The following is a 19490-nucleotide window of genomic DNA, read 5'->3' on the forward strand; positions in this document are numbered from 1 at the left end:
TTACCATATATAAGAACATTACTGTTTCATTTCAGAAAACTGTAGTCCTGGATGTTTGAATGGAGGAAAATGTTTGGGAAACAACAGGTGTGCATGTTCTTATGGATTTTCAGGGAAAAGATGTGAAGTTGGTATGTTGTATTGCATAGAACTACATAGAGCCAAGTGCATTTTGAAATATTAAGTATACAAATGCAAAATGGGTATTTTATTTATAATTGTTTGAAAAATTATACACCCTTCTAAGATTAAGATTTGCAAAGGCTTGATCATTGCAAATCTCAAATGAACGAATAATTGGACATTTTTATCTTCATTTTACATATTAGTATAAATAATAAGAAACACAACTCACAGAACATACATGACATACCATGACTGGTATTTTTATTGTGGAATAAGTATTGTGTCTAAGTGCATATCCTAAAAATGCATTATAATGATTTAATTATGGTATGTACAGTAGTTAATACATGTAGTGATTTTTTTTACCTCAATATAATTTTATGCAGTACAACATAATGCTGCATTATTTGTTTCACCATAGGTTGCATTTCATGCTTGAGCCACTTTTATTAGGTATTATATAAGATCTAATATATAAACAGTTACAAAACGCTTTTGCAGATTGACTTCTGTGGCTCTCTTGGTGGTCATCTATGTCTGATGCAGAAATTACAGACTAATGTATTGAAATCAACTACATAGCCAACAGGCTTTAATTTTTTTGTTGAAATTTTCATAGAGATCAGTGTTTACAAGTATAAGTAGGAGTCACATTAAGTGTCTGTTTATATTAGAATTGGCAATAAAATGCTATGCAGACAAAAAATGTCAGTAACAACATGAACAAGGGAAGTGTCAGAAAATAACTATTTGAAAAGATGGATACAAAGATAACAAATTTACTTACTATTTGTTTATTTTATTGGCAGGAATGTTGCTTTTAACCCTGATTTATAGATATTTTGACATTTTTGACACCATGTTGTGTTTTATCTTGTTAAAACAGATTAAGATGATGTTTGTTGCTACCTTAAAGTAAAAGTATACATAGTTAATTAAATACGAGACAAACATATATATATTTACACCAAGATGTCATTAAATGTAATGGGATATTCTGCATTTGTCATGCTTTACGATAAAATAAGATCAAATTTGAAATTGCTGAAAGACACCCTTCTTAATTATTGCAACATATCCTTTTGTATAACCATAATATCTTGATTTAGATTAGGAACACCCAATTGAGCTAATGCCCTCATGGGTGTATTTAATACATATTCACTTTATCAAAACCACCTTATTATCAAGCCTCTGTTATTGTTCAGAAAGGTTGTGTTTCCTATTTCATGCATAAAATATAAAGAAATGAATTTGGAAAGTGTATGAACAAAATTTGCAAGTTATACACTGTCCACACTAGGGACTATATTTGTAGACAACAAAAATCAAAGGACGATAACTGTGTCCTTGGACCAATTGTCAGTTGACTCCTTATTGGAGGTATTGCCCTTTAATGACAAATTTTATCAATATTTTGTGTTTTTGCTTTTACCTTGAAAACTATAAAAGATATAGATAAAAAAAATTTAAATTGGAGGGGCCTTTGTGGCCAAGCAGTTTTAAAAGTATTTCAACTACTATATCACTAGCCTGTCAACACTGAAGTTGTGTGTATGAATCCCGCATGTGGCAGGTGTGTTCGACTCCAATTGTAACTGACTGGGATTGTCAATTTTCCTCCAGAAGGTTGTGGTTCTTTCAACGCACTCCTGCTTTCTCCACCAAAAAAAACCTGACCAGTTCAAGTTAGCCATTAGTACTGAATGTAGTGTGAAACATCAATCATTCAATTAATCATTCAATTAATCAATTTAAAAACAGGATAAGATCTACAATAAGGTCAAGATTGCTTTATTGGAGTTATTGCCCTTTAATTATGATTTTTACCAATTTTTGCATTTTTTGAGAAGACCTTGGTAGGTAAAAAAAAACTGTAAACAGCAATAATGAGCAACATTGCAAGATCTACAAATATGTGAACATAGCTGAAATTGTCAGTCAAATCCTTCCAGGAGTTATTGTCCTTAAATGACAATTTTTACCCATTTGTGGGTATTTTGGTCAAAAACTAGAGTAGATAGAAAGAAAATGTAAACAATAAAAATAGATCATCAAGACATGATGAAAAAAAAAAGAGATATTATTCATGAATTATATTTTAGTCTACAATATGTTGGAGAGTGGCTTTATTTGAAGATGCACATAGATCCAGATGAGCAACAAAGACTCTTAATGGGCCTCTAGTAGCAGATGCTAGTAATCTTTCAGCCTGCACCAAAATATTTTCCAATTCTAGTTAGAAGACCAATATTCCGACATTTTTCTTATGTGTCTAGACAAAATGTTGGAAATACTTACAAGTTTGAATTAAATTTCTGTGGCAGACTGTGTTTGCTAAAACTGTTGATTAATTTCAAATCAAATGTTGCTTTTTGTCAACTTTACCAACAGCTGTGAGCTATGAAAAACCTGTAATTTGTAAGTCTGTATGATAAGTGACATAATTGAGGTTTTATAGAAATCGTGTATACTACAAATATATTTTAGTATGTAAACAACAAAATTATAACCTAAAAATACATTATTCAACTAAAGTAAGTCAGATTCTTAACATTACAAATTCAACAGGTGTTCAAACTACTTGTATTTCAGATGTAGAGATTTGAATGAACCTGTTTCATAATATTGTTGTAGTTTGAACTTTATTTATTGTTTATTTGATATTGATTCTGGATTTAAAATAGTAAACATATTTTCTCAAGACAAATTGAATTATGTTGAATCATACTAAACTCATATTCATAGGCTTTAAATAATGACCACTTGTTTAATGTGTAAGCAATTGATTCAACACAGATGAAAATATTGGTTGTGACTTTTAAACTTAAATGCAAATACAAATAATGTAAATTTGTGAATTTAAGTTGTGTAAATGGTATTTGGGGAACAAAAATCTTTTAAAAACACATATTTGGTAGAAAAAAGAAAAATTATGATATTGCCAGTGTCTTTAGATGTGATGTGTTTGTGTATTTGGAAACTAATTATTTCTCTCTTTCATTCACTTAAATTTTCTAATTAAATAGAAATAATTTGAATAGTCTTTCTCATACAACCTTTTCAGGGTTGTTTTACCATGATACAGTATGTCAAGTATACTTGACCTTCATGTGATTTTGACTTCAAGGTCAAATAAGTTACTTTTGGAACATTTCTTGTCCAGATTAACTTTTTTCTCCTTTGATGTTGAATTTTGATATTTGCCATGTTCAAGATCAAGTGTCACATACCATATGCAGGTGACCTCTGACCTTGACCTTTGATTTCAATGTAATCTTTTTGGAAAAAAGGAGGTCTTGTCTGGAGCAGGATCATAACTTATCCTTTGAATAAGGCTTTTGATGTTTTCAAATTGTGTACATTACATCAAGATGATGTGTAGCATAATAATCCAGATGACCAGACCTTGACTGTTAACATCAAGGTCATACGAGTTGTTATTTTTGTAACATTTATTGAGTCTACCCTATTTATATTCTTGCTTATTATGGCCAGACCTTTCTAATGCACTTTGGATTTGTCCCTAGTGGTCATTCCCTGTCCAATGATGCAATAAATTGATAAATATATCAGACACTGTTCAGATTACTACCCCTAAACTATATAGAGTCTTAATTAGGGCCCCGCTGAATGGCGGACGCCCTATAGTGATCAGTCTGTCCGTCCATCCGTCCTTAACAAATTGTGTCCGCTCTATATCAAGAGAACCGTTATGATTTCAAAGTTTTTACTTGACATGTATATTAACCAACACCAGAGGGTGTGTCATAATGTTTGTTCAACTTCCTAGGTCAAAGGTAAAGGTCAAAAACTTTGGTTTTAGTTGACAACCCCATGTCCTATGGTAAAGATCGTGTCTGCTCTATATCTTGAGAACCGTTATGATTTCAAAGTTTATACTTGATATGTATATAAACCAACACCAGAGGGTGTGTCATAATTTATGTACAACTTCTTAGGTCAAAGGTCAAGGTCAAAAAATTTGGTTTCAGTTGACAACCCCATGTCCAATGATAAAGATACAAATTTTTTACCACACATTATTCACAGCGGGGCCCACAGAGATGGCTCCCATCTCAATGATATCTAGTTGTAGTTAAACATGGAAGACCTTTCTAGTGCACCATACTAAGGTATTGTTCCCAACAGTCACACCATATTTGCTTCAGGGCTAGGAACCATTTTCTTATTAGTATATACAATTTGAGCTCTAACAGCAATGCTCTTTTGACTTTGATACCTTGGGGAAAAAAATATTTTCATAAAACTGCCATTAGTATTCTGTCACACCCCAGGTGATTTGTTATCAAACTTTGTCTTTAATTGAATAGTTCACCTGAACCTGACATATGACATGTACCATATGATGTACAGGTTGTTAAAAATGTAAGAAAATTTTACCACTGAGTGATTTCTTTTTCTATTGAAAATTAAAAGAAAATAATCGGATAAAAGATTTGTAATGCTGATGGCTATAATAGAACAGATCATTTTATAACTGGTTTTTCAAGGGAAAATATTATTTTTAATTTTTGGTAGTATTGGGGTGGCAGCTTCAGCTGTTTCTGTGCAATAATTGTGGAACAGTTTGGCCAATGCCTTTCAGACTTTGATATGTTGTTACTGGTGACAATTTTCAATTTTGTCCTCCTGGACTTACGGTTCTTGATTATTGAAAATTGCAATTTTTTATGTTCTTTCCATCATGTCCATGGAATAACTTAAGAACCCTCCAACCAATGGTTATCAAATTTTAATATATTGTTACTGATGACAAAATGGAGGTCAAGATAGATAGTGACGATTTTCAATTTTGATTTAGGAGTTATGGTCCTTAGTTGATTTGAAAATGACACTTTATGTGGATTCCCAGTCATTCCCAAGGTTGCCTGACATTGGGCAAAGTCCACTAAAATTTGGTTTGGTCCAGTTAAGTGATATGCATTACTGGACCATTTGACCAGTAAAATTTTTTATTTTGTCCAAATCATATGTGTAAATGTCCTGTAAAATAAAAGTCCAGTTAAGAAGAATGGTTTACTTGATCAAATGTCCAGTTAATTTCTCAAAGCCTTGGGAACCACTGGATTCGATGTGATAACTTGAGAATGCTTTATCCAATCCTTTTTGAAATTCAAAAATATCTTGTTTCTATTGTCATAATGGAAGTAAAGATTGGTCTTGACAATTTAAATTTTGCTTTTTTGGAGTTATGGCCTTCAATTGCCTTATCCCAAACAAAAGTACTACATGTTAAAAAAGCCTGTTTTCAGCCTCATGTTGAAAGGTATATTAATATTAGGGCTTATACATATATGTAAGGAATATGTGGTTAGTGGTTCATCTTATTATAAAACCCTCTCCAAAATAGAGGTTATACTGCTTTACCTTTGTCTGTCCTTCTCTGTGTCTTTTAGTCTGTCCCATTAAATTTCTGTCCCATTTTTCTCCAGAGCTACAAATTGCAGCTTCCTAAAATTTGGAAGAAAGCTTCATGTGAGTATGCTATACAGCATGATGCACTTTCACATCCATTGCTAAACTACTTTCTGTTAACTGTATTCTTAAGCTTATGGTGGGGGTATAATTAGTGGGCCATTGCTCACAGTTCAACTTGTTTAAATAAAAAGATGGTCATTGTTATATGGTTAAAATAATTCTGTAAAAAAGAAAAAAAACAAGGTTCTAATAGAAATAAGAAGATGTGGTATGAGTGCCAATGACCAACTCTCCATCCAAGTCACAATGTGTAAAAAGTAAACCATTATAGGTCAAAGTACAGCCTTCAACACGGAGCCTTGGCTCACATCGAACAGCAAGCTATAAAGGACCCCGAAATGACTAGTGTAAAACAATTCAAACAGGAAAACCAACAGTCTAATCTAGATAAAAAACAAGAAACACTAATGAACCACATCAACAAACGACAACCACTGAACAACAGGTTCCTGACTTAGGACAGGTGCAAACAAATGCAGTGGGTTTAAACGTTTTAACAGGCGCCAACCTTCACCATTCACTGAAATAGTAGTGTAACATTACAACATAGAAAGACACACTATCTAACTCCATTAGGCAAAGTTGACTTTCGATGGTTTTGTCCATTTTTGTCATATAGCTCCTCAAGAATTTACTCATCCTTGGCTTTAAAATGTTTGCTTTGAGCATTCCTGTTGAAGGTAAATCCAGAGAGACAAAATTTTTGCTTTGAGCATTCCTGATGATGGTAAATCCAGAGAGACAAAATTTTTGTTTTACTCTTATCCCTATCCTAAAACATAACATTAACCATATGCAAATCTAACCAAAAGTTTTGAGTCAATGTTGAAGAAGACAAAGTCAGCTACTTTTTAATTGTATTCAATTTCAAATACTTACTGAATATAACATCCAATGTTTCTATAATCTTCAGCAGAGCATTTACATGTAAATATTTGTCTGTTTGGGTATCATGAAAACTATCTAGGATTTTCTACTAAGTACTTATGTATCATGTTTTATTTTCTATTTTTAGACTACAGAACTGGACCATGTTTTACCGAGTTGTCTGATGATATGTGCAGGGGTCAGCTGACAGGTGTTGTATGTACAAAACTGTTATGTTGTGCCACTGTAGGAAAGGCATGGGGCAATCCTTGTGAACAATGTCCAACAGGGCCGACTATTTGTAGAAAGGGATTCCTGCCAAATCATCAGACTAAAACTTGCCAAGGTATGGCTTTGTTTAGTTTAAATAGTGTATCCTAAAAAAACAATTTCCTGAATACTGAAATCATTCTAAAGCTGGCAAATGTACTACATAAATTTTATCTCTGTGATCAATGCCCCCTAAGGCTGGCAGTTTTATGAAAAATCTCATAAAAAATCCTTTTAAGAATTGTCATGGCTCCACATGAATTGATCCTTAAAAGCAATGGCTAATGCGCACAGTAGTTGATTTTCTGGAAAGATCATAATTCACTCCAATAAAGTTTGCCCACATAACGGTTAAAGTAATTTGTGTAAATAATTCCCAAATGGCTGACAGCCTGCTGAAGAGACTTCCACTTAAACCATCTTTTTAAAGCATTCAGAGGTACTGTTTAATTATTGAAAAAATGTTTTTCAGAATCAACAGAAGCCCTTATTAATTATCATTTTTAGCTCACCTGGCCAAAAGGCCAAGTGAGCATTTCTCATCACTTTTCGTCCGTCGTCGTCCATTAACCATTAACTTTTACAAAAATCTTCTCCTCTGAAACTAGAGGGCCAAATTTGACCAAACTTGGCCACAATCATTATTAGGGTATCTAGTTTGAAAAAAATGTGTCTGATGACCTCGTCTGTCAACCAAGATTGGCATCATGGCTAAAAGTAGAACATAGGGGGTAAAATGCAAGTTTAGCCTATTATTTCAAAAACTGCTATAAATAGAGAAAATCTGACATGATCAGAAATGTGCAGAATGTTGAGCTCTACCTATTGTCCATTTAAGTCAAAGCTCTCAGGTGAAGTCTTCTAGGAGTTATTGCCCTTAATTGACAAATTTTACCATTTTTTAAATTTTTTGCTTATTACATGTATTATCTCGAAAATCATAATAAATAGACAGAAATTTTAAAAGACAAAAATGATCAGCAAGACAAGATCTACAAATAAGTCAACATGACCAAAATTGTCAGACGACTCCTTATTAGAGTTATTGCCCTTTAATGACAATGTTTACCCATTTTTTGAGTTATTGCTTAATATCTTATAAACTATAATAGATATGATAGAATCTTTGAAGGCAAAAATGATCAGCACAACAGGATCTACAAATAAGTCAACATAGCGGAAATTTTCTGTCAACTACTTATTAGAGTTTTTGCCCTTTAATGACACTGTTTACCAATTTTTTCTGTTTTTGCCTAATATCTTAAAACTATAAAAGATAGATAGTAACTTTAAATAGCAGTTGTCAATTTACTCTTAATAGAGTTGTTCCCCTTTAATGATTATTTTTACTAAAAAGTGGTAATTTTTGAAGATGAAGGTGAACGACACAGGCTCTTTAAAGCCTCTAGTTAAACTTAACAAGCTACCATGTCAATTTAAAAGGGAAAACAATGTTCATTTGGTCTAATTTAAAAAGACTTTCTTCTAAATTATCAGTCAGCTTTGGGCAATTTAGAATTCTTATCAACTGTTTCACATGAATATAAGTCTGTCAAAATATTAGTTCAAAAGGTGTCAGAAAGAGTAAAGAAAAATAAGATATTTACTGCATTAGATCTGCATTTTTTATTGCATGAAGCAAAAAAATTGCTCAGATATTTAAAAGTACTGACAATTTGTAAACTTGATTATTACTTATTGATCCTGCAACTTACTGCATTATGCAAAATGGCTAGAGATAACAATGAAATCACGGCTCTTTATTTTACTAATTTAAAGATATAATTTTGTGTATACAAGATTTTTTTTTTTTCTCCAGATATAGATGAATGTAAAGCTATTCCTGGTTTGTGTATTGGAGGAAAGTGTGTCAATACTATGGGGTCTTACATATGTCAGTGTAGGGACGGCCAGCGAGAGAATCCAATAACAAAAAAATGTGAAGGTAAGGTCATATACACTCCAGACTTTCAACACATAAAGCCATTAATAACAATGTGACATTGTTTAAGTGATAATCATTGTTCTTTCCAAGAATATCATATAAAAAATTTGGCCTCCTTTTTACATGAACCCAAGGTCACTGAGTATTTTTTGATAAAAATTCATGTTGTAATTTTACAGTCCCAAGGTTATTATACTCCCTCAAATAAAGTTTGGGGAGGGGGGTATATAGGAATCACCATGTCTGTCCATCTATCTGTCCTGCTTCTTGCCTGGTGCATAAAGTTTTGTTCTGTAAAATTTTGGTCAACCAAACTTGGTATGCAGTTGCATCATGGGCTGAGTGTGTGTCATATACCAAAGTCAGGTCACTCTCACCTTGACTTTGACAGTTGACCCCTATGATAGTAAAACCTTGTCCAATTCGTGTCAGGTGAATAACTTTTGTACCGTCAAACATAGGATAACCAAAATTAGTATGCAGTTGCATTATGAGCTGGGGGTGTGTCATATACCAAAGTCAAGTCATTCTGACCTTGACTTTAACCTTGAACCCCTATCAGAGTAAAACCTTGTCCAGTTCGTGTCAGATGCATAACTTTTTGTACTGTAAAACTTAGGATAACCAAACTTGTATGCAGTTGCATCATGGGCTGGGGAAGTTGTCATATACCAAAGTCAGGTCACTCTGACCTTGACTTTGACCTTTGACCACTATGATAGTAAAACCCTCTCCAAGTCATGTCCGCTGCAAAACTTTTGTGCCATTAAACTTCAGATAACCAAACTTATTATGCAGTGGCATCATGGGCTGAGTGTGTGACACATTCTAAAATCAAGTCACTGTGCGGCTCATAAATTTTAAACTTTAAAACTAAACCTTAACTCAAGTTAAGCATTTGCTAATTCATTGATAACATTCTTGCGTATCACAAACAAACAACTTGATTATGAAAAAAATATAAGGATACATACCACTCTCATACAGAGAAATTCATGTATCACTTTCAATTTTTCTTTCACACTGATGGGTTACAATCATATCCTAGGTTATTGTTTTGACATGTCAATATCATTTTTTCAGATTCACCTATCATTAACCATGTGTCTATCTAACACAGAGGCAATGATTATATGAAATGAATAGCTGAAACCAATTTCAAAACGTCATTGCCTCAATACTGAATTTCACAGACTAGCAACTAAAATGCATGTGAGTTATGAAAAATGATATGGCATATCCAGTTTACTGTATGTTTTTTTTTAATTCATTTTAGATTTAAATGAATGTGAATCAGTACCAAATGCTTGTACCAATGGACAGTGTATCAATACAGAGGGTAGCTATTTCTGTAGATGTAATCCTGGGTTTGAGTTGACAGCCGATAGAACTCAGTGTCTTGGTAAGAAAAATAAAGAAATATTTGTAATATTTTATATCTCTTGTTGCTAGCATCAAGCTATCAGGCTGTCTTTCTTCAGTTTTTGTTGTTGGTTCATCTTTCGATTTAAGATAGTTTTAAATGTGAAAAAGATGTGATGCCACAAAATTCAGAATTATGGATGGCAGCAATGGATTCATCACTATGATTTAGTACAGATCTTTTATCAGACTTGTGTGTACCTCATGTTTCATTTTGATTAGTCAAATAATAAATTCAACCATCTACCCCTCCAAAATGGTGGCCAAGGGAAAGAACACATACTCAAATTATGTCATATCAAAACCTATCTATTGGTAGAGGACATTGCATTAACTAAGCAGAACTTTCAGAATGCTTGTTGGTTAAGTTTCAGGGTTAGGAAGTTTGGTTTGAAGAAAATTTGACAATACAATGTAACCACCTCTGATTATGTCAAGATAGAACACAAAATAAACAGTTGAATGATTGTGATATGCCATGTCGTGGTTCAGTGATTTTTTTGAAAGAATATTTTGAATTATATGTACATGAAAGTTGCCTATAATATAAGTAACTTTTCAGTGAGCAATGTTAAGTTTTCATTTTTTTAGTTTCATGATGGGTAAAGCTTTTGCTGTGGGTCACTGTCCATTGTTCATAGAATATTTCTATTTATCATTGATTTTTATTGAACACATGTTTTAAGTAGTAAATAATTCATGGTAGCGTCAACAGATTCAAGTTTGGAACAAATGAATACTAACAAATGATTCCTTTCCATTCAGAGTACTGTAAGAGAAGCTTCAGCTCCTTAGGCAAAATGTTTTGCTATGGAATCCACATGTTAAGAGAGTAAATTTGAAAGATCTCAAAATTTTTGTTTATAACACATTTTAATTACTGGCATTTTAATGATTAAAAATTATTTGTTACCATCTTCAAAGCACTATCTTTATAGAAATTACAAATATAAATAACATTGTTAATTTTGTGCATCCAAAACTTTTCTGGAATTACCTTCATCAGGAACCCTCACATCCAAAGGATGTACAAGACCTAAATACACTATATAAAAGGGACCTAAATGATTATTTTGTATATCCTTTTTTATACAGCTATTCTGAGAAAGTATTGTTTCGGCAGAGTATCTGGTTCCAGATGCACTGATAGAATGTCCAGATTGTTATCCTTATCTGACTGTTGTTGTGGAGTAGGCAGAGGATGGGGAGATTCGGAACAGTGTATGCAATGTCCAATATCAGGAACTCGTAAGTAATCCTTATATGACTGTTGTTGTGGAGTAGGAAGAGAGGGGGGGGGGAGAGAGATTCAGAACAGTGCAGGCAATGTCCATCATACGGAACAAGGTAATCCTTATCTGACTGTTGTGGTGGAGTAGGCAGGGGGTGGGGAGATTCAGAACAGTGTATGTAATGTCCAACATAAGGAACTCGTAAGTAAACCTTATCTGACTGTTGTTGTGGAGTAGGCAGAGGGTGGGGAGATTCAGAACAGTGCAGGTAATGTCCAATATCAGAAACTCGTAAGTAATCCTTATCTGACTGTTCTTATCTGACTGTTGTGGTGGAGTAGGCAGAGGGTGGGGAGATTCAGAACAGTGCATGCAATGTCCAACAAGGAACTCGTAAGTAATCCTTATCTGACTGTTGTTGTGGAGTAGGCAGAGGGTGGGGAGATTCAGAACAGTGTATGCAATGTCCAACAAGGAACTCGTAACTCATGGAAATTTACTTGCTTTTTTAAATATTTCAGCTGGATACCAGGAGTTATGTAGACCTGGTTCTGATAGAATTTTATTTGCCTTTTAAATATTTCTGGATACCAGGAGTTATGTAGACCTGTTTCTCATAGAATTTTACATGCCTTTTAAATATTTCAGCTGGATACCAGGAGTTATGTAGACAATTAGGAGGGAACCAGACTTTAAATGAATGCAGGATATTATTGAACTTATGTGACAATGGCCGGTGTGTAGATACACCAGATGGGTACAGATGTGATTGTAATGTTGGATACAGACCAGATTCAGCAGGACATAGGTGTACAGGTATATTTATCATCAACATGATACATATATTTTAACTGGACAAGGAATTCTGAGATAAATGTAACTTTAAATATCAAACCTACCGGTACACATACAGATATGGCCATATATACTATTGTATTAACCAAACATTATTGTGCTGTGAGCGAACAAGCACTTCTCTTTTAAGTCTCACCAATTCTCCATATCAGTTCCAAAAAGAGAAGTCACTTTTCCCTATGATTCTAGAGTAGTGTGAGTCCTGATTAGATGACAATTTGTGTCCAAATCCCATTTGTAAAAAAAATGTTCTGAGTATTCCCAAAAAGTCTCCAGGTATTGTTTTAACCTGTTGGTATGAAGCAGGGTCTATAACATAGATTACTTAAATTGAAAATAATATCCTCTCCCGTTTGGCAATGTTGGTAAGTTTTACTACTGAAGGTCGGTGGCAGATATTCCAAAAAATATTTGAGTCAGCTGGACATTTTATGCCTTATCCCGATTTTAATCCCTTAAGACTTAATAACAAAAGGCAATTATGGACCATGGTAATCAGTTGGTCATCATATAACCAATGATTGACATTAAAAAAACAATATTAAACTTTACTTTGATATAAATTCGATGTTCTGACTTAAACTGTTAAATTGACAGTGCATCATTCGAAGTGTGCAACATCAGCGTACTAATATCTGCCTTAGACTCTTTATTTGTGCAAAATAACATTGTCAAAAACTTTTTCGTTTTTAAAAAGCACATTTTCCTAATACCGGATGTTGACTTGACAATGGTAAAACATGGACCAGAGACGGATATGTAAAATGTCCGGTAAATTTATAAATGTCCGGAATATATGACCGTTTTGGAAGCCATGGTCGGTGGTTCTCTCTGGGCACTCTGCTTTCTCCACCAATAAAAAGTGACCACTATGAAATAGCAGAATAGTGCTAAAAGTGACTTTAAACACCATTCAATCGATTAATCAATCAATGTTGGTAGGTAATATCAGTCATAACTTCAGGCATGATATAAACATTGCAAATTGTTAATAATTCTGTATTGTATATTGCATAATAAATTGGCTTGTAAAGCAAATGGATGTAAAAAGTTTAGTTTAAAAACCTCCTCTTTACAGACATAAATGAATGTGTAGAAAGAAGAGGACTGTGTAGAAATGGGAGATGTAGGAATACACCTGGAGGGTTTACGTGTGATTGTAACACAGGTTATGTCCTGTCAAAGGATGGAACTTACTGCACAGGTATTCAAATATTCTGGGTAGCCTGCTAGAAGTAGAGCAATATATGGGGGGACTAGGGTTTTGAATTACAAGTTGAATTTTATTTCTTGGTAAAAATGAAGGGTCTGGATGTTTATTGTATGGTGGTTTCCCAAAAATTCTATAATTATGTACATGATGTAGGCACTGATTATATGAATGGAATAATATAATTATACTGTATCATACACTTATCTATTAATGGTTGTTTCAGGAATCTGTTATGAATTGTAAATGAAGCCTTTATTATAAATATAACATTTGTATCACCTGTTATATGACTAATATTGATAACTTAAATTGATGCTAACAACTGATACTGCTTTTTTCAATGTACAGCACACAAAAGGTTTTTTTAGTAAAAAATTCGCCCCTTTCAATTTTTGAGGTAATTATTGTGAAATATTGGTGATAGTTGATGGTTTAGGGGTGATAACACTGGTTTACAACCCTGTCTTATATTACATATTTGAAATAGGAGAAGATATTTCAGAGTAAATCACCCATATTCACCAGCATCTACATGTATATCTAACCTCCAAGAGGGATTTTTAACTGAAACATTTTTTGTGTATTTCTAGTATTCTCTGACAAATATTTCCATTTTTTTTAATTTTAGACATGAATGAATGTGCAACAACAAGGATGTGCCCTAATGGTCGTTGTGTTAATATGAATGGTGGTTACAAATGTGAATGTAACCCTGGCTTTAGACAATCACTCAACCAAATGATCTGTTATGGTAAGAGTCTAAATTCAAAAGCATCAAGAGAGAAACTAGATTTTATCAGTATGTAAATTGTCGCCTTTTGAGAGATTTATGCATTTAATTTTGAGGAAATTGTTATATGTTCAGGAACAAAATTCTTACCAGATTTAAATTATAGAGATGGATTCAATTTAAATTTTTCTTTTGAAGACAGTTTTTTTCTTTATGCTTTTCAGTTGATGCCATATTGAGTGTATTAATAAATTCTTGCAGACACTAGTTTACATGGAAATTTGAATGAACAAGTTCATTTATTTCATTGTTATTTCTTTCTGTAGTTGTTTCAAGAAATCAAAGAATGTTTCTTTAATTTATATTCAATATTGGAAATAATTTAGTTGATTGAATACAAATCAATAAATGTTGTATTTAGATGGACTAAAGTCTACCGAATGACTGACTAACAGTTATGTGAATTGCAGCCTGAATAGTTTACCATTAATTAAATTTGAAATACTGATAACGTCACAGTACCCAAATTGCACCAAGTACTCAATTTGCAAAAGGAGTGTTTTATGATTACCAATGAGGCAACTATCCTCCAAAGACTTAAGGACAAGACCAAAAATAAAATTTGAATTATTTGATGTTGCCTACCTACCCACCTAAAAAACAGCCTTCCAGTAAAATTTTATGACACAAATCGTTTCAATTTTTTTTTTAAGATTTTTTCCTGCTTTAAAAGGTTTTCTTGTCTAAAACATGTAACTGATATTGTTGGCAAAAAAAAATAAAATCCCTACCTACCTACCTGACCCTTTGTGGCATGGGTAGGCAACATCAAACACATAATTTTTTAAGGGTGGCTCGAGGATATAAATATCTGGTCATGAGGTCACAGTATGACCTTCAGTAATTAGCAAAATCCATGCCATATAGCAAGTTATGAAAGGCCTGGTCAAAGTTTTCAAACAAAAAAAATCAGTCCTAGCTCCCCTGAATTTTCTACTTAGAAAAGATGAAAATTTGCAAAGACGATTAGTAAAAGAATCCTATCCTTGTTTCATCTATTTCAATTGAATCTGAAAATTTGATCAGAACCATTATATTTTCAGATATTGACGAATGTAATGAAAATGGTAAACTATGTATAAATGGTCAGTGTGAAAACACAGTAGGATCCTATAGATGTATATGCGATAGAGGTTTCCAACTTTCTCCAGATGGTGCATACTGTCTGGGTAAGTATTGTAGTACTAGTGTGGTGGAAAATCACTTACCTCTGTCAAAGGCAATGTCACTGATTTGTGTATGATTTTGAGAAATGATTCTTTTAACTTATATTTTCTGAAAAAAAATCCCTATTAAAAAGTGCACATTGTATAGAATGCATGCAATAACAAATGGAAAATGTTGTATCAAATCTCACCAGTTTATAGATATACCCAGTAAGTGTTTTAAGAATATTAACTTTTGACACTAATTATACCCCACGCAACGAGTTGCGGAGGGTATAATGTTTTTGACCCGTCCGTCTGTCCGTCCGTCTGTCTGTCCGTCCGTCAGTCCTGTTTCTTGTCATCGCAACTCCTCTCAAACCACACAACAGAATTTAACGAAACCTTTTTAGATAATAAGGACATACTATGTAGTTGTGCATATCGACAGGAAATTACAATTCAATTTTTTTTCTAGGAGTTACGCCCCTTTGAACTGATTTACTTTAATGTACTACTGCAACAGTTTGTCATCTCAACTCCTCTGAAACCACACAACAAAATTTCATAAAACTTTGTAGATAATAAGGACATACTACGTAGATGTGCATATCGACAGGAAATTACGATTCAATTTTTTTTCCAGGAGTTATGCCCCTTTGAACTTATTTGCCCAATATACTACTGCAACCTTTTGTCATCGCAACTCCTCTCAAACCACACAATAGAATTTCATGAAACCTTTTCATATAATAAGGACATACTACGTAGATGTGCATATCGACAGGAAATTACGATTCAATTTTTTTTTCTAGGAGTTACGCCCCTTTGAACTTATTTGCTTCAATATACCTCTGCAACAGTTTGTCATCGCAACTCCTCTGAAACCACACAACAGAATTTCATGAAACTTTGTAGATAATAAGGACATACTAGGTAGATGTGCATATCTACAGGAAATTATGATTCAATTTTTTTTTCTAGGAGTTACGCCCCTTTGAACTTATTTACTTTAATGTACTACTGCAACAGTTTGTCATCTCAACTCCTCTGAAAGCACACAACAAAATTTCATGAAACTTTGTAGATAATAAGGCCATACTACGTAGATGTGAATATCGACAGGAAATTACGATTCAATTTTTTTTCCAGGAGTTACGCCCCTTTGAACTTATTTGCCCAATATACTACTGCAACCTTTTGTCATCGCAACTCCTCTGAAACCACACAAAAGAATTTCATGAAAACTTTTCAGATAATAAGGACATACTACGTAGATGTGCATATCGACAGGAAATTACGATTCAATTTTTTTTCTAGGAGTTACGCCCCTTTGAACTTATTTGCTTCAATATACCTCTGCAACAGTTTGTCATCGCAACTCCTCTGAACCCACACAACAGAATTTCATGAAACTTTGTAGATAATAAGGACATACTATGTAGATGTGCATATCGACAGGAAATTATGATTCAATTTTTTTTTCTTATACAATTTTTTTTTCTTACAGTTATTTTATTTCTCCAGTGACAATGTGGGGACGTGGGGTAAGTGAGCGCGCTCACTAAGGTTCTTTAATTCATGTAATTATTTACAGATTCATTCAGTTTAACATGATAGTTTTGTCTTACTATTTTGTCATGTTAATGTGGACATGTTAAAGCAGGTAAAAAAGAATGGCAATCAGATTTCAGTATTATGTAAACATTATATTTCACCTACGTTTTCTTTCTTAAAAAATGTCTCAAAAAGAAAATATAATAAATTACATAGAAGATTTATATATCCTATTGCCTTGAGAATTTGTATACATATACCGGGGTATATAGTTCACTGTGAAAGTATGGTAAAAGTAGGGTGTGTTAAATTTTTGTTTTTATTTCGAAAAAGAAGGGTTGTATGTTCTGATTTTTCTTTCAATTTTATGTTAAACTAAGACAATCTGCATATCTTGGTGTCCACCTCAAACTTTATCAATAATTCACATGTTTTAATTAAAAAATACTTTTTTAATAGATTATAATGAATGTGCCAAGTCTGGGATGTGTACTCATGGTAAATGTGTGAATATGAATGGTGGTTACATGTGTATCTGTAATCCAGGATTTGTTGCTGCACCTGATGGAAAAGTGTGCATTGGTAAATAACTGAGTATATACTGTATATTATCATAATAATAGATTTAACAGAAAGTGTATTTTAGAAGTACTGTGTTGGTGAGGCAATTTCTAAATAATTGTTTATCTATACATAAGAAACAAAAACAAAAAATCTGCACAATCAATTGCGCTAGTTCTTTGTAATGCCTTGATTTTTGTCGAGCTTAGCTCGATATAAGGAAAGTGATCCGGCGGCGGCGGAGTTAGCTAACTTCTTAAAAGCTTTATATTTTCCAAGGTGGAAGACCTGGATGCTTCATACTTTGTATATAGATGCCTTATGTTATGAAGTTTCCGTCTGTCATATGTCTATTGTCCTTGACCTCATTTTCATGGTTCAGTGACTACTTGAAAAAAAAGGGAAGATTTTTTGTAATGTTAATTTCTCTCTTATTATGAGTAATAGGATAACTATATTTAATATGTGCGTACCTTGCAAGGTCCTCATGCCCGTCAGACAGTTTTCATCTGACCTCGACCTCATTTCATGGATCAGTGAACAAGGTTAAGTTTTCCTGGTCAAGTCCATATATTAGATACTATAAGCAATAGGTCTTCTATATTTGGTGTCTGGAATGATTGTAAGGTGAACATGTCCAACTGGCAGGTGTCATCTGACCTTGACCTCATTTTCATGGTTCAGTGGTTAAAGTTAAGTTTTTGTGTTTTGGTCTTTTTTTCTAATACTATATGCAATAGGTCAATTATATTTGGTGTGTGGAAATATTTTACAATGTACTTATCAGTCTGGCAGGTTTTATTTGACCTTGACCTCATTTTCACGGTTCATTACTCAAGTGTTTAGTTTTTGTGTTTTGGTCTGTTTTTCTTTAACTATAACCAATAGGTCAAATATATTTGTTGTATGGAATGATTGTAAGGTGCATATATCTGTCTGGCAGGTATCATCTGACCTTGACCTCATTTTCATGGTTCATTGGTCAATGTTAAGTTTTCATGGTTAAGTTTGTTTCTTAGATACTGTAAGCAATAGGTCAACTATATTTAATGCAAAGATTGATTGTAAGGTGTACATGTCTGTCTGACATGGTTCATCTGACCTTGACCTTATTTTCATGGTTCATTGGTCAATGTTAAGTTTTCCTGTTTAAGTCTGTTTCTTAGAAACTATAGGCAATAGGTCAACTATATTTGGTGTATTGAATGATTGTAAGGTGTACATGTATTTCCGGTTTGGTTTATCTGACCTTGACCTAATTTTTTTGGATCATGTTAAGTTTATGTGATACTTTTAGTAAAGCTTTATATTTAGGACTATCAACATAAAATCAATGGTCAGTAAAAAAGGCGAGATATTTCAGCGTGTGCACTCTTGTCTTCCAAATGCCCAGAGATGATTCCAACATAAGGCTATTCCATTAAAATGTATGTGGGAGGGTAGGAAGGGACTTTCAAAATATCCCTACAACCAAGAACCATTTTTGTCGAGCCTGCGACTTTTGTCGCAGAAAGCTCGACATAGGGATAGTGATCCGGCAGCGGCTACAGCGGCGGCGGCGTTAGCTAACTTCTTAAAAGCTTTATATTTTAGAAGGTGGAAGGTCTGGATGCTTCATACTTTGTATATGGATGCCTCATGTTACGAAGTTTCCGTCAGTCACATGTCAAATGTCCTTGACCTCATTTTCATGGTTCAGTGACTACTTGAAAAAAAAGTTCAGATTTTTTGTAATGTTTGTTTCTCTCTTATTATAAGTAATAGGATAACTATATTTGGTATGTGCGTACCTTGCAAGGTCCTCATGCCCATCAGACAGTTTTCACTTGACCTCGACCTCATTTCATGGATCAGTGAACAAGGTTAAGTTTTGGTGGTCAAGTCCATATCTCAGATACTATAAGCAATAGGTCTAGTATATTCGGTGTATGGAAGGACTGTAAGGTGTACATGTCCAACTGGCAGGTGTCATCTGACCTTGACCTCATTTTCATGGTTCAGTGGT

General features: G+C 33.5%; 1 protein-coding gene across 1 annotated transcript in view; it reads left to right on the plus strand.

Annotated features, from left to right (window-relative positions):
- LOC127735298 (fibrillin-2-like) overlaps positions 1-19490 on the plus strand; it is a 116741-nt gene that overhangs the window by 25278 nt on the left and 71973 nt on the right. The window contains exons 4-13 of the mRNA XM_052245425.1: positions 36-131; positions 6644-6841; positions 8585-8710; positions 9987-10112; positions 11228-11380; positions 12013-12180; positions 13298-13423; positions 14061-14183; positions 15266-15391; positions 17384-17506. Coding sequence (XP_052101385.1) covers positions 36-131; positions 6644-6841; positions 8585-8710; positions 9987-10112; positions 11228-11380; positions 12013-12180; positions 13298-13423; positions 14061-14183; positions 15266-15391; positions 17384-17506 — 1365 coding nt within the window. The remainder of the gene's footprint in view (positions 1-35; positions 132-6643; positions 6842-8584; positions 8711-9986; positions 10113-11227; positions 11381-12012; positions 12181-13297; positions 13424-14060; positions 14184-15265; positions 15392-17383; positions 17507-19490) is intronic.

This window comes from Mytilus californianus, unplaced genomic scaffold (genome assembly GCF_021869535.1).
Source record: "Mytilus californianus isolate M0D057914Y unplaced genomic scaffold, xbMytCali1.0.p SCAF_3, whole genome shotgun sequence".
In the NCBI taxonomy this organism is placed as follows: Eukaryota; Metazoa; Mollusca; class Bivalvia; order Mytilida; family Mytilidae; genus Mytilus; species Mytilus californianus.